The sequence below is a fragment of the Gossypium hirsutum genome, chromosome D05 (genome assembly GCF_007990345.1).
Source record: "Gossypium hirsutum isolate 1008001.06 chromosome D05, Gossypium_hirsutum_v2.1, whole genome shotgun sequence".
Taxonomy (NCBI): Eukaryota; Viridiplantae; Streptophyta; class Magnoliopsida; order Malvales; family Malvaceae; genus Gossypium; species Gossypium hirsutum.
In genome coordinates, this window is record NC_053441.1 from 19368114 (window position 1) to 19382790 (window position 14677).

General features: G+C 30.6%; 1 protein-coding gene across 1 annotated transcript; it reads right to left on the reverse strand.

The window, feature by feature from the left end:
* Positions 1-2402: 2402 nt before the first annotated feature.
* LOC107902603 (homeobox protein knotted-1-like 2) lies at positions 2403-8463 on the reverse strand. The gene is made up of 6 exons (XM_041094196.1): positions 8248-8463; positions 7594-8009; positions 7339-7461; positions 7049-7184; positions 3666-3919; positions 2403-3561 (listed from the first exon to the last, which is right to left on the reverse strand). The coding sequence occupies exons 2-6, from the start codon at positions 7984-7986 to the stop codon at positions 3358-3360; spliced, it is 1110 nt and encodes a 369-aa protein (XP_040950130.1). The 5' UTR covers positions 7987-8009; positions 8248-8463; the 3' UTR covers positions 2403-3357.
* Positions 8464-14677: the final 6214 nt, after the last annotated feature.

Below are 14677 nucleotides of genomic sequence, written 5' to 3' on the forward strand. Positions count from 1 at the left end.
AATTGATCTGAAATTTTCAGTAGTTACTTCGACAATGAATATGACATCCTGATACCTTGACTCGACAATCGGGTCAGGTATAGGTGCTACAGGATCCCTTCTTTTTCAAACAAGAATGATCCTGAGGAATACTTTGATTTACCACGATTGAATTAGCTGATTATGCATTGATATGGTGGAATCACTACGAGTTAAAATAAAGAATGCTAAATTAATACATGGGACAAGATGAAAGGAGTGATGAGGAAGCGCTTTGTTCCTTCCTACTATTATCAAGCGCTTTATTAAAGGCTTCTATGCCTTGTTCAAGATAACAAGTTCGTGAAAGATTATTACAAGGAGCTAGATATGATTATGATCCGTGCAACCATGAAAGAGGATGAAACTATGATCATGGCTGGATTTTATTGCGGGTTGAATCCAAATAATGCAAACCTAACACATTTCTATGAGTATGAAAATATGTGATGATGGTGAAGTGATTAGCAAGAGAGATTTTGAATCTGAAGAGACATACATATAAAGAAAGAGGAAACAATATTGCAACTAAAAGGAATGAGATACCCATTGCTTCAAATATCAAGGAAAAGGATATTAAGTTGGAACTATCTTTTTTATTTTGAGTATGATAATGGATTTTTATCCTTATTTTTTATTTAATTTTTATAGTTGTTGTTTAACCTTTTTAATTCTGTTTTCCTCTTGTTTGTGTCAACTTAGTTCCATTTCTCTAAAGTATTACTCAACTCCTTTTACATACTATTTGTTTACATGTAAAAGATTTTACGGAAAATATTTTCTGTATTTTTTTGTGTTTGTTTCACAGAAAACAGCCTGGTCAACGAAAAATAACTTACAGATCAGTAAAATAAACCATTTTTCCTTAAGATAACTTACCCTTTTGAAAAGCGTAAGTTATTTTCCGGAAAAGAGCTCCTCTATGGATAATTTTATTTTTACATAAAAATTAACTTAAATCAAGCTTAATATTATTATATTGATAATAATTTTTATTTTTATTTTTTAAATATTTAAAATTATTAAAATATTATATTTTTCAATATTATTAAACATACATATTTAATAATTTATATTTAGTCATATAATAAATTAAGAATATAATAAATATAATTTATTATTTTAATAAATTATTTAATATTTCAATTTTATTTTAATAATAAATTTTGAAAATAATAAATTTAAATAATATTATTCACATATTAAAATATTCAATATTAATATTTTAATAATAAATATTTATTACAATTATAAATATATTAATAATAAATATTTTGTAGTATAAAGGTTAAAATATGTCATAAGTCTATCTACACTTCACAGATTTATAATTTAATCTTTGTACTTTTATTTTCAAGAATTTAGTCGCTTTACTTTTCAAATTTAAAAATCAAGTCCAATTGTTGACATCGTTCAATTTTTTTGATGTCACATTTTTAAATAAAAAATACTCACTGGGTAGTCATGTAATTAAAAAAATGACGTTGTAATGAACCTGAATTTAACATAATATTTTTAATATATGCAAAAAAATATGTAAAATATAAAATTATAGATAAAAATAAATTCAATTAAACAATGAAAAAATAAGAAAATCTCAAATGCATGTTTGTTTTATTGAAAAATAACTTTTATGAAATATTTTTAAGAAATCTACCAAACAACAGAAAATATGTTACACAGATTCATCCAAACACCAGAAAATATTAGCTTTTCTAGAAAAGTAAATTATTTTCCAAAAATCATTTTCCGAAAATCATTTTAGTGAAACAAACGGAGCCTAAATTCAAATTCTTCTCCTTCTCAAATATTTTCCGATAACTATTGAAATTATACATGAATTTTTGTCTAATATATAATGTTAATTTTATAATTTTCACAAACATAACATCATTTTAGGTTTATATATTACATACACAAATAATTATATTAATCCAATAAAAAATAAATTGATCTAATTATTTCTTATCAAAATTCAAGTATCAAATTACACATAAAATCAAAACATATATAGTTTTGATATTTATCTCAATCTTCTCTCTTCCTTTCAATTTCAATTGCATTATATTATTCATGTTTCTGCGTATTACCAAATTTTTCTTTTTATTTTTCTTATTATTATTCGAATTTTGTATCTTGAATCCCATCTTTATTTGGTCTCTTTTATTTCGATTATACTTATATGTTAGCACCAAAACAAAAGAAGGATACTGATTAGCTGATTGAGTCTTAGTTCGATTGACATTGACATTGTTGCCAATATAAGATGACGTGAGTTCAAGTGCACAGAAACAGATTACCCTCCTATTTAAGGGTTAAGGAGAGACTATGAGTAGTTTTAAGTATATAAAAACCTATAATCATTAAAAATAAATCACCGGATGTACTTTTTCAACTCAATCACATTTATACATACAGTTAGAACAGAAGTCCAAAATTACCCAAATTGGACAACCACTAACTAATATGGAAGATATTTATTTGATCTGTTATAAAATACAAGCGACAGGAAACATAAAAGCTTAACACAGCTGATTAATATGGCATCCTGTCAATGTTTGGAACACCTTTCCTTGTCCGCAAGTTGCAGATATCAAAGGAAGATCACAAAGTATTACAACTACTTACATTAACTAACCCAAACTTTCCCAGCATAATTTCTCACTATATACACTTAAAAACATGTAGTGCTGCCCCCCACAAAAAAAGGTTTCAACTTTAACATTACAATCTCTCTGGCAGCACTAGCTCCTTTAATTACTCTTCACATTCAGACAGCAATGAAGTAACAAGGCGCAACACCGTGCCTTTGAACATGAGAAACACAGGCAGGCATCCTGGACCCGACAACAGGGATCCACATCCTCGACAATCATCATAAGGAATAGGCAGGCAGGAAACTATAAGGGTGCTTTTTCCAAAGATGCTAGATTATGTTGTAGGAGAAAGCTGAATCCTAAGGGATGAACCAAAAAAGAAAAAAAACAATGGAAGACTAACATATACTATGGCTGAAATGTAATGGAAACAAACACTTAGCAACACCGTGCCTTTGAACATGAGAAACACAGGCAGGCATCCTGGACCCGACAACAGGGATCCACATCCTCGACGATCATCATAAGGAATAGGCAGGCAGGAAACTATAAGGGTGCTTTTTTCAAAGATGCTAGATTATGTTGTAGGAGAAAGCTGAATCCTAAGGGATGAACCAAAAAAGAAAAAAAACAATGGAAGACTAACATATACTATGGCTGAAATGTAATGGAAACAAACACTTAGTATATATATATATTCCTGCTGAGGCAGGTAATTTATAATGCGCTGTTGCATATTATATCATGGGCCCAAACGGTAAGGACCATCACCCATGTAGTGACCATCCATATATAGAGCTGCATTTTGTGGGTGCAGACCATCCATCACCATGAATTGCATGTCTTCCGAAGGTTTCCAATGACGCTTCCTTTGATTTATGAACCAATTATTGATTTGTTTCTGGTCCAAACCAGTTGATTCAGCCAATGCCACCTTCTCCGATTCCTATGGGATTATCACCAGGTTTCATTAGAAATCCAAAATAAAAACTGAAGTGGGAATTCTAATAGCTTGCCAATGAATAGTTTAGCTAAAGAAAGGATACATACCGACGGGTACGGCCATTTGTAGTGTAACTCCCACCAACTTAGCAATTTTTGTCTAGCTTCTTTCGGTAGTTTCCCTTTCTTCTTTTTCTTGGAGAGTTCTTGCTTGAGACTACTTAAATAACCACTATATTTTCTCAATAGGTGGTTCTTCAGTTCTCGGTCTTCAACACGCGGATCAAATTCAGGAAGTTCAGTCTCTCCGCCGCTATTTTCTTGATCCTCCTCGGATGAAGCAACACCCTCACACTTCTCATCTGCTCAAATTTAAGTGGAAAAAGTACATCAACTTGAAAATATGCACTTGACTCGAAAAACGTAAACACAGTGCAAGAAAATTTTCACAACATTATACTCTGTCCAATGACAACCATATTCACAACCATCATAATCGAATTCACGGTAGCAATGCAATATTTACTCGGTATAGGTATGATGCAAGCAAATTAAATCAAAAGGAGACTATAGTATAAAGTAAATATAACTGCCCATATCAAGTCGACCTCATCGTTTCGTATTTGAGCAAGGTAGGTCAAACTATTATCAAAAGTAAATTCCATCACTTAATAGTTTCATGGCTTCTTTTACTACATTTCTCCGGATCTTTTGAATGAGATGACTTGCCAATTCAGACAGATGTCCAAGAAAAGATGACTACTAGAGAGATAGGACATGTAAATCTATGGTTCCTAAATTAGCACACAAAGGCCAGGTGCCACAAATGGACAAGTCACAGAGACTTTAGGGGAGTAAAGTTAAAGGTAAAGGAGAATGAATGGTGCATTGCCTATTCAATTTAGTGAAAGTTGACCAATTAGGATTTATAGCTCACCAGCTAGACTTGTAGTGAAGTGAAACTGTAACCAACATGGTCACAACAGTAAAATTACAATGATATGTATATCTGATATTTGACAAAGAGAACAAAGAGAGGAAGTTGTGAGCAGTGAAGGAGAAACAGCTAGATAACGTCTGCATTAACCAACTCGCAACTTTCTTCCAACATGCTTACGATTAACATTCTAAGTGTGTATAGATGCTCCCATTAGCATAAGCAAAGTAAACCAACAAAAATCCCATATATTTAGCCCTTTAGAAGGGAATGACTGGAGTAAAAAGCTCGGGCTCATCATATCCGCATCAAGAGGTGTCAACAGTCCTGGAACCGCTCGGGTATTCATTCCATATCTTTACTCCCTTACAATTGGATTAACATCTTATTCTAGTTACGGTGATTGGAATAAACAACCACCATTTCCCATCTCTAAACTTAGAAACAACGGCAAACCTATGACTGATTTACAATTTACCAAAAATGACTAAGATGAATATCCTGCTAAATACGCGAATCCTCATTCATGTGGGAACCTAAACACCAGAATTCCAGTGCATGAAGGGGAAACCACTAAAATGATTAAAACAGTGGGATGCTGATGCTTAAAACAATATGCTTGTGCATTAATAATCAGCATGAACGGTTTATATATGATCAAATGAGACTTACAAAGATGTACCAACATCCTTGTCCCTCTCATGAATCACTTGATATATATTTCGTTCAAAATCCTACATATCAGCTTTAACACTATTATCAGCATCCAGACTTTAATTCCAATAGCCAAGGGTATCGAAGGCTCAAAGCTATCATGCAACGGTTACGAAATGTCTATGGTGCATTCAAGGTTTAATCTTCGCAGGTTTCTCGAGTTGGAACAACAAAGAGTCCAAAACCATTTACCAGACAAAATCCAGCTCTAACAAGCATAATCTCACAACATCACCTTGAAAACTTAACTTGCCAAAAGTATTCCAATTATGAAATTCAGCCGACATTCATTCCATATCCTCAGTGATCAACAATTAAAAATCAATCCATGGAAGATTGACAATAATTCCATAGACCTTAATGTATATATAAACAAAGGTTGACACAAGTTTTACCATAAACGGAGGTTCATTCTACGCCATTCCGAGAAGGATTTTGATCTCTCACCAAAATCAGTTGCGTCGAAGCATTTTTCTAATTCATTTATGAGGATAAATTAGAGTGAAACATGCTAGAACCTACAAGGCCTAGAGTATACTTCCCAGGAAATCAGAACCCTCCCTGCGTTCCCCCCAAAGAAATGCTAAAATGAAAGTTTAATGCTTGTAATGATGATCATTTTAATTAAATATTTTGCTAACGATTTGCCTCACTCTTTAAGATAAGCTAATATTTACTTATTATAATAACATCATTATATTATAAGCAAAATTGATAACTTTATTCATTTTAATTAACGCTAGACGAAAATATCTATATAAGTACAAAAAAGCATCCTCCAATCAATATATATTCCTTCATCTATTGTTTTGACAGATCAAAAAAATTAGAAAATTAGGGGCTAAACTGTGATGATAAAACCCCAAAACAAATACCAATAAAGGAATATATATTATTTTTCATAAAGCCGTACAGAATGGGGTAGCACTGATTTGAACAGCATCCTATGCTCTCCAATTTTCCTAACCTTTATAATTTTTTTTCACCAAAAAGAAAAAAAAGAAAAAAAAAACCTACAAAACTATTTGTTTTAAACGAAGAACAGCTGGGGACAGGGAAGACACTAATTATATCATTCATCTCTCGAGGTATGAATTTATGTACAAAAACCCACTTGGAACAGAATCAGGTTTAGCAGAACCAAATAGAATAAGAGTATCTAGATTTTGGGAAGGAAAAATAAAGAAAGAATAAAACCCTAAAATAAGAATGGCTCTGTCAGAGATCATTGAAAAGGTAAACCCATTACAAAAAAGCCAACGTGTGAATTTTATTGCATACAGCCGGCAATAGCATAAAACCAAGTGCGTTTTATCTTTGTTCTTTACAAATATAGATAAATCTGTTAAGCATTGGAACTTTGCAATCAATTTATTACTATATAGATTCGTGATTAGCTAGGGTTTCGTCCATTAGCTCCAAAAAGAAAAAAAAAACCTCAGTGTAGCTGTTTTCTTTTTCCACTATTGGGTCTTCTCCTCCGTTTTTATTGATCTACTTTTTGTTGGTTTTTTTTCCTTGTTCATTATTGGACGGCGTGATTTGGGTCACAGCTATCAATGGCGAAATGGATGAATACGAAAGATGTAGACTCAGGTCTACAATTTCCAAAGGAAGCCTAGCCAATTAGATTATCGGTTCTTTTTGGTGATATTACGAATCCAAAGGCGCCAGCAGTTACCGTCTCTTCCGTTTCTTTTTCCAGGCTACGGCATTAGGCAAAGGTAAGCAAAGCGCTAAATCATCATCATTATCATCATCGCCACCATCTTCATCAAGTGTTTAAGCATGTACTAAAAGCGAGCGTGTAATACAAAGAGGAAACAAAAAAAAGAGGTACCAGAGTTGAAGATCCGCACAGGAGCGTTGGTGAGCATGTTGAGTTGAGCTTCGATCCTCCGCATGAAATCCAAAGCTTCTTGTATTGGCCTCGTTAGTTCCTCCCGATATTTCACCAACATGTCGTAGTAAGCTTCCTGGTTTTATGGATCCACAATTTTTCAGTCAGAACAAAAAACAAAAGAAGAAGAAAAGAAAAAAAAAGGTGCTGAGCCGAATAAGGAGCTGTCATTAAATCCCCAAAAAGGAGATCATAAGCCAAAGAGAAGAAGGTTTCGCTAAACAAATCACCATAAATTGATCAAGCTCTGGGTCTTTTGAGGTGTCTCTCGATGTCACTGAAGATCGCTGCCTTGCTTCAAACTCTTGTCGAACAGCAGCTAGTCGGGCCACTACATCAGGTGGAGCTCCCACCTGTATGGCAACAGTATAAAAAATGATTAGTGGTGAGAAAGGGTCAACGAGTTAATCGAACTTCTCTCGAGTTTTAAAGCAAGTTTCGTCTTCGACTTCACAGAATATACTGCTTTTGTAGGCAAGACTTACCTTTTGGCAATCCATGTAAGCTTCCAAGAGGTTAGAGCACTGAGGATGAGCAATGATCTTGGCTTTGATAGCTTCCGCTTCGCTTGAGCTTTCATTCCTATCTTGTTGGTGATGCACTGCTGCTTGATGCTCTCTCAATAAAGGGTAGTGAAACTTTTGGCCATGCTGTGAAGTGCTAGCTTCGGTCTTCACGATCGGATGCACCTCCGATTGGTAACACTCGCTCGACTGAAACTGAAAAGAAATCAATGGCATCTCGACCTGCTGATTACTCACGTTGGAGCCGCTACTCCCTCTCCCATACGGAGAAGAATTCGATGCAAGAACTGGAGTTGCGTACAAGAAATTTCCCCTGGGTGTACTATTCTCGTTTAGCTGATTATATTCTTCCATTATTTTTTTGACAACAAATTCAGCTGAGCCAAACAAAGCAGAAGGATAAAACTTTATTCAAGCTACAAATCAAAAGACTCAAAGAAACCCTAAAGAAAAGCAGTGTAAAGGAATAGAAACCCTAAAAGAAGATAGCTAGACCCCCACTGATAATTCACTGCAAAAAGTTTTCCATTTCCATATCAAATCGAGTAGACTTGGAAAAACTTTGGATCAATGAGGAAAACAAATATATTGAAATTCTTTGCAGTTTTATGTCACCTTGAAATGAAATTGCACCAACACTGGCGCATAGCAAAGAAAAGATAGGGAAAAAAGAAAAAAAGGCAGCCCAGAACGGAACAAAAAAAATAAAGAAGAAAGAATAAAGAGTTATTTTGAGTTGATCTAACGAAGGGTGAAGGGTGAAGGGTGAGAAAAAAGGGGAAGTTAAGCGTAAGCCGGAACCGGCAAGCGACTGCGTGGCATTGGGTGGTTGACAAGACGTTCTTTGTTGAAAGAAAAATAAATATTTGAAAAATAATAAAGGCAAGGCACGACCACGAGATAAGGCAAGTAGATTTTTTATTTTTAAATTTTCCTTGCACTTCCTTCTCTAGGACGTACCAATGTATTCGTTCACTCAATATTTTAGTAGTTGCTTTTTCAAATGTTTCACACTTTGCCAATAGAGGGGGAAACTGTTCACTCAATTTCTAAAAGCTTTTCATATACCATACTTTAAAGGAAAATGTTGCATCAACCAGATTAGAGGGGTTTTCCTTTTTAACCTTTATGTTTTATTTAAGTGTGATCATTCAAAACAGGGTTTATCAGCCTACGGAAATGATTTGCCTGTACACTACTAGATACATCATCACTAAATATTTTAGAGGGTCTTTTTTGTGTCAATAGACAATTCTTTTCTTTCAATTATCTCATTCCTCACTCACAATCAAATTTAAATTCCTTCAATTATTTTAAGAAGAATGCCAAACACCTTTTGAAGATATATTATTTTATGACTCACTTCAACATCTTCGGCTTATGAATTTTTTAAATTATTTAGATTTTAACCTTTACATCTTTAATCATTTTCTTATAATTTCTTTTTAAATAGTCAGAATTTAACCTTTAACCTTTCAAAAAGAGTTCAATGGTTGGTTGTTTTTTAATTAGAAATACTGATTAAAACGCTATATTTTTAAACATGACCACTCGTATGGCAACCCACTCTTTACTTTTATGATTTTTTCATAATTTCCTTTTGAATTTTGAATTTTTTAATAATTTTAACTTATTTATTGATGTGACATATATGACAAATAGTATCATGTTAATATGAAATACGCATACACTGTCGTATGGGTTGTCACACTAACATCATTAAAAAAACTAATGTTTTAGTCAACTTTCCTATTTAAAAAAAAGCGATTTGACTTTTTGAAATGTTAATAGCCAAATTTAGTTTAAAAAAATAATTAAGTGCCGTATTGACAAAAGATTTAAACATTGGCGGCTAAATTTATCATTATACCAACTATTTATATTAAGCGTTGGATTGACAGATGATGGTTTATATGGAGGAGCACTTGGGTGAAGGTTAGGAAGGAGATTTTTTTGTGGGAGAGTTCGGGATTGAGGAAGAAAAAGTGTGTACATGAGAGAGTATGAGTTGTTTGTATGTATCATTTTATAAGTGAAGACTGCCTTAGCTACATGTTTTAAGGCTATTGACATGGAAGTTTGATTTGATCTTCCTGACAGCGACGATGCTATATACTAGGATAAGACCTTGGCAATCAATGACTCTAAACTCTTACATGGACCTCACATTGTCTTAGCAGAAACGCGTAATCTCTAAAGTTTGCAAGCTAATTCAAGATCCACTAGTTAATAGGTCAGTTCATTGGAATGTTAGTTCTATTAGAAAACACATGCAAGCAGAGGCGAAGCCAGAATAATCTTTTAGGGGGGCCGAATGAAATTTTAATTCTTTATACTCTATATCTTTATAATTTTTAAAATATTAAATCGAAATTTTATATTTTTAGGGGGGCAAAAGTACAATTTTATCTTTATTAATTTAAAATTATAAAAAAAATTAGAGGGTCTAAATAGTAATTTTTCATTTTAAGGGAGGCTAAGCCCATGCCAACCCCTAAATTCGTCTCTGATGTCAAGATCTCTTTGGATAAACTATATAATTAGAACAATCTATGATAGTAATTAATAAAATTTAATCGGTTGAAGATTTAAGAATTTTGCAATAAAAATAATACATGTTAAATAGATAGATTCCGTCTAAGTCAATTTGATGAAGTTTATCAACATTTGTTGCTTAAACTTTAATCATTTGGGCATGGAATTATTCTTTTCTTGACTTGATATCAACACTAGGCATTAAAATTATTATTTTATTTTTAAAAAAATCTAGGTTAAACTGTAAATGAGATAACATATATCGTAAATTTAGAAAAATCAAATTTGGTTCAACTTGTTAAGTTGAGATTAAGGGTCAGTTCTTCATTGCTTAAAAAAAGCACTTCTTACTCGAAAAACACTTTTGAAAGAAAAGCTGTGAAGAACAAGCTGCTTTTGACTGAAATTTTTAGCTTTTCAGAAATGCTTTTGAAAAGCACTTCTGAAAAAGAGTTGAAAAGGAGAAGCTAAAAATTTTAACTTTTCCTCTTCTAAAAACACTTTTGGTGCTTAATTACTTTTTCACCCCTTTAATAACATAATATTTTTTTTTCTTGGTGCTTAATTACAATTGTGTTAAAATCATTAATTAAAAATGAAAAAAATATTTTTTAAAATACTAATTACAAATATTTAATGGTTATATTTAAATATTTAAAATATAGTTTATATATTCTAATTAAAATTTATAAATAATTAATATTTATTGCTTAAAAATATTTACAATTTATATTTCATATATTAAAATATTAACAACAGGTTATAATAATTTTATTATTATTATTACTAATATATAATAATATTAACTAATTTAAATATTATTTAAATGCATATTTGTTACTTGATAATAACATGTCTAATATGTACATTTTATTTCTCAAAAGCACTTTTTGACAGCAATGTTAAACATCCAAATTTTAAACCAAAATTTTCAAAAGCACTTTTCAAAAGCAATGAAGAATTGGCCCTAAAATGGATTATATTTGTGTATTTATAAAATCTCTAACTCCAACATAAACTCAATTATGAATAACAAAGTTTTCACAAATTTACTTAAACAATTTTAATTTTCACGAGAGTTTGAAGTTGACGTGGCGGGAGTATATTTTAATATCTTTTACGTATACTGAGATTAATTATTGTAGTTTTGAATTGAAATTAATAGTAGAATATATATTCGAATGTAATCGCAGCGGTTGTGAAAGAGTGAATTATAATGAAAAGAGAAAATAACCTTTAAAGATATTAGAATAATATTTATATGTAATGAAACTTTTTGATAATTTACCAAATAATTAATTGTGAACATGTACATTAGAATAATAGATACATTATTTTATATATTTAAATATCTATTATATGAAATAAAAATATTCAAAACTTTTTATCAAAATAATTAAAAACAAAACTAATAAATAATTCAAAATCTTTTAATTTAAAAAATAATATATATATGTTGAGAATTGATAATAAGATACAAATATTGAATTGATAAAATTATTTATTTTTTTAAATAAAAACGTATAAGGTGAAATATGGTGTAAGATAAATAAAAGAAAATGAACATGATGTGTGGTGTGGTTGGTGCTCATCTATTCCCTTAATCATGAGGTCGAAGGTTTAATTTTTATTGATAAAAACAGAACACATTTTATGACCAATCGTCTATTTCATTGAAAAACAATTACGGCATCCAACCTTACCTTTCTAGTTATCCGTTCATCCTTTGGAAAGGATAATGATATTTAGTTGTATAAAAAAATCTATTTTTTTCCTTATTTCATTTTGTTATTTAAATTTTGTATAATTATTTAATGAATGCATAGATTTGTTTTTATATGATAAACTAATAAAAACATTTATTATATAATTAACTAAAAGTAAAGGAAAAAAACGTTTGAAACAATACTATATTTTTTTATACCTTTTATTTATTAAAAAACATTTGAGATTTAAATAATTTATTAATTTTAAAATGTCAAATACTTTCAAGACTTTATTTTATATATACACCCATTTTGATACCATGTCTTTAAAAGTCATTTTTTTACATTCATCTCATTGTTACAATTGAATTTGAATCCAAATATATATTTCACTGTTGATTTTAATTTTACTGCTGCAATATTTAATCTCATCGTAGATAATTTTAACAATGATTCAAAGGAAACCTAAAGCGTGCAATCTAAACAAACCACTGATATACCTCCGGAAAATAAAAGTCCATAAAATGTGCCATTAAGAGTTATATCAAATCCAAATGGACCCTACACCAGTCCATAGGTCGGGTTAGGTTTGAGCCAGGCCTTGATAAATTTCAGACCCATTTGATAAGTCCAGCCTGAAAATGGGCCTAAATTTTCACTCAAGTTTGGCCCAGATAAATATGCTAAAATTCGAGCCTGGTCGCATTAAATTTTTATATTGTTTTTTATATATACATTTTTTAAAATATAGTACATTAAAAACATTAAAATAAATATTTCCAAACAAATTGAAAATAAATTTGAAAAAATCTTTATACTTAAATAACATTAAGATAGGTGCAACTTAACAAGCAAATAAGAATTATACACTATTCAAACAATAACAATAAAATAGTCGCATCATAATAGTGAAATCACAACAAAATAATGAGAAAACAATAAAAAATAACAGCAAAATAGTGAAAAAACAACTTTTTTTTTCTTTTTGCAAATTCAGGCCGAGCTCAGGCCAAAAAATGTTTATCTGAGCCCGACCCGTCTTTTGTACAGACCTTATTTTTTTGTCCAAACTCATTTTTTGTGTTTATATTTTTACGTAAATTCTCTTATTTTTTGGGTGGACCTTTAAGCGGTACCTAGCCCAGCGAGTGTAAAATTAATTCCTAACATTTTTGCCTCTAATCCTCTATACCTTAACTAAATAAAAAAGGTTATCACCATTAGTCTCTTTGTCATTTCAAGAAAACTTTATTCTTTTTAAAAAGTTACTCGATAATTTAAAAAATAATAATTATTGATAGTAAAAGAAGTATAAATGATTTTGTTAAAGAGGTGTTGATTGTGTTGGAGAAGATAATAGTTACAAGCTCAGGTTCAAATATTTAGGGAAGTAGTTTTTATTTTATTTAAAAATATATAGTCTATATAATCCTATTAATATAAAAACAGAATTTTGTTATTTAAATTGTATTTTTTCCAATTAAGTTGAGATTAATTTGTAAGTTGTAAAATAAACTTAATCAGATATTTTATACGAAATTTATAAAACATACATCCTCAAGCATTTGGTTGGTATATAAATTTATTATTGATGGAATATAATTGATTAAATTTTTACGTGGCACTGACTATATAATTGAATAACAATAAAAAGCTATGACTTTTAATAACAACAACTAGCAGGGTTGTGAATTTGAACCTATAATTAAATTTTAATAAATTAAATTTAAGGGATTAAAGATTAAATTGGTCTAAAACGGCACAAGGGATGGATTAAATATAAAAAAGAAGAGAAAAAAAAAGTGAAGCGGCGTAAAATGCAAGACTTGAATAAAAAGGTTTGAGACTTGCATACAAGACAATTTAAGGATGGAGGGAATGTAACAACCTAAGCCTTGCTACCAATGGAATTTCCAGTTTTGCTGTAATTATACGAGTGGAAGGGGAAATTAAATGTAAGATTGATATGTGTTTTATTGGATTAATAAGACAAAGCAACAAGTAATATCATATATTATGAACAAAATATTCCTTCACTTTCTTTTTATTTTATATATATTATTGTTCTACCAAATCTATCATGTGGAAACCTGCAAATGCCATTGGTTTACTTCGTTCTATATATTTTTTGATTTGTTTATGGTAATTTGGTACAGTTTTAAAACATATAAAAAACAATTAATAATATACTTTTTTTGAAAATAATTCTGTATAAATATCTATTTTAAATATAAAACATTTATTTTCACATCCCGTCCGAACATTTCTATTCAAATTGATTTATAATTTTCTTGACTTTTCTTATTCAAACTGCCCATATTAGTATGAAATTTTTTTTCATCCCCCTTGTTAAAAAAAAAAAAATTCAGACATGAATTTAATAAGACATGACACATACCAAAAAAGAAAGCAACATGTATATCTTTCACTTCCAATAATTCATCAAATTCAAAATTTAAGTTTTGGTAGTAAACAGCAATACATTCATATGGGACTGGCTTTTTTTCCCCAAAATTTGATTGGGACATTAAAACTGATTAAATTTGGAATTAAATCGGATGGAAGTTAAAACTAAGGCCATATCCACCTCTAAAACAATTTTCCCAACCACCAAAGTATCCATGGTGATTAAAAGTTTAAAGCGTTAGGTGTTGATATTAATGTGTGATTTCATGGGGTTGTTTTTGTGCAGTGGTAAAAGGTAGTTTAAGAATAGCAGAACAGAATAGTTATTTTCAACGGTTAACAGTGCAAAAAAGCCCCCCCTAGCTTCAGTCTAACCATCATATCAACTGTTTTTTATG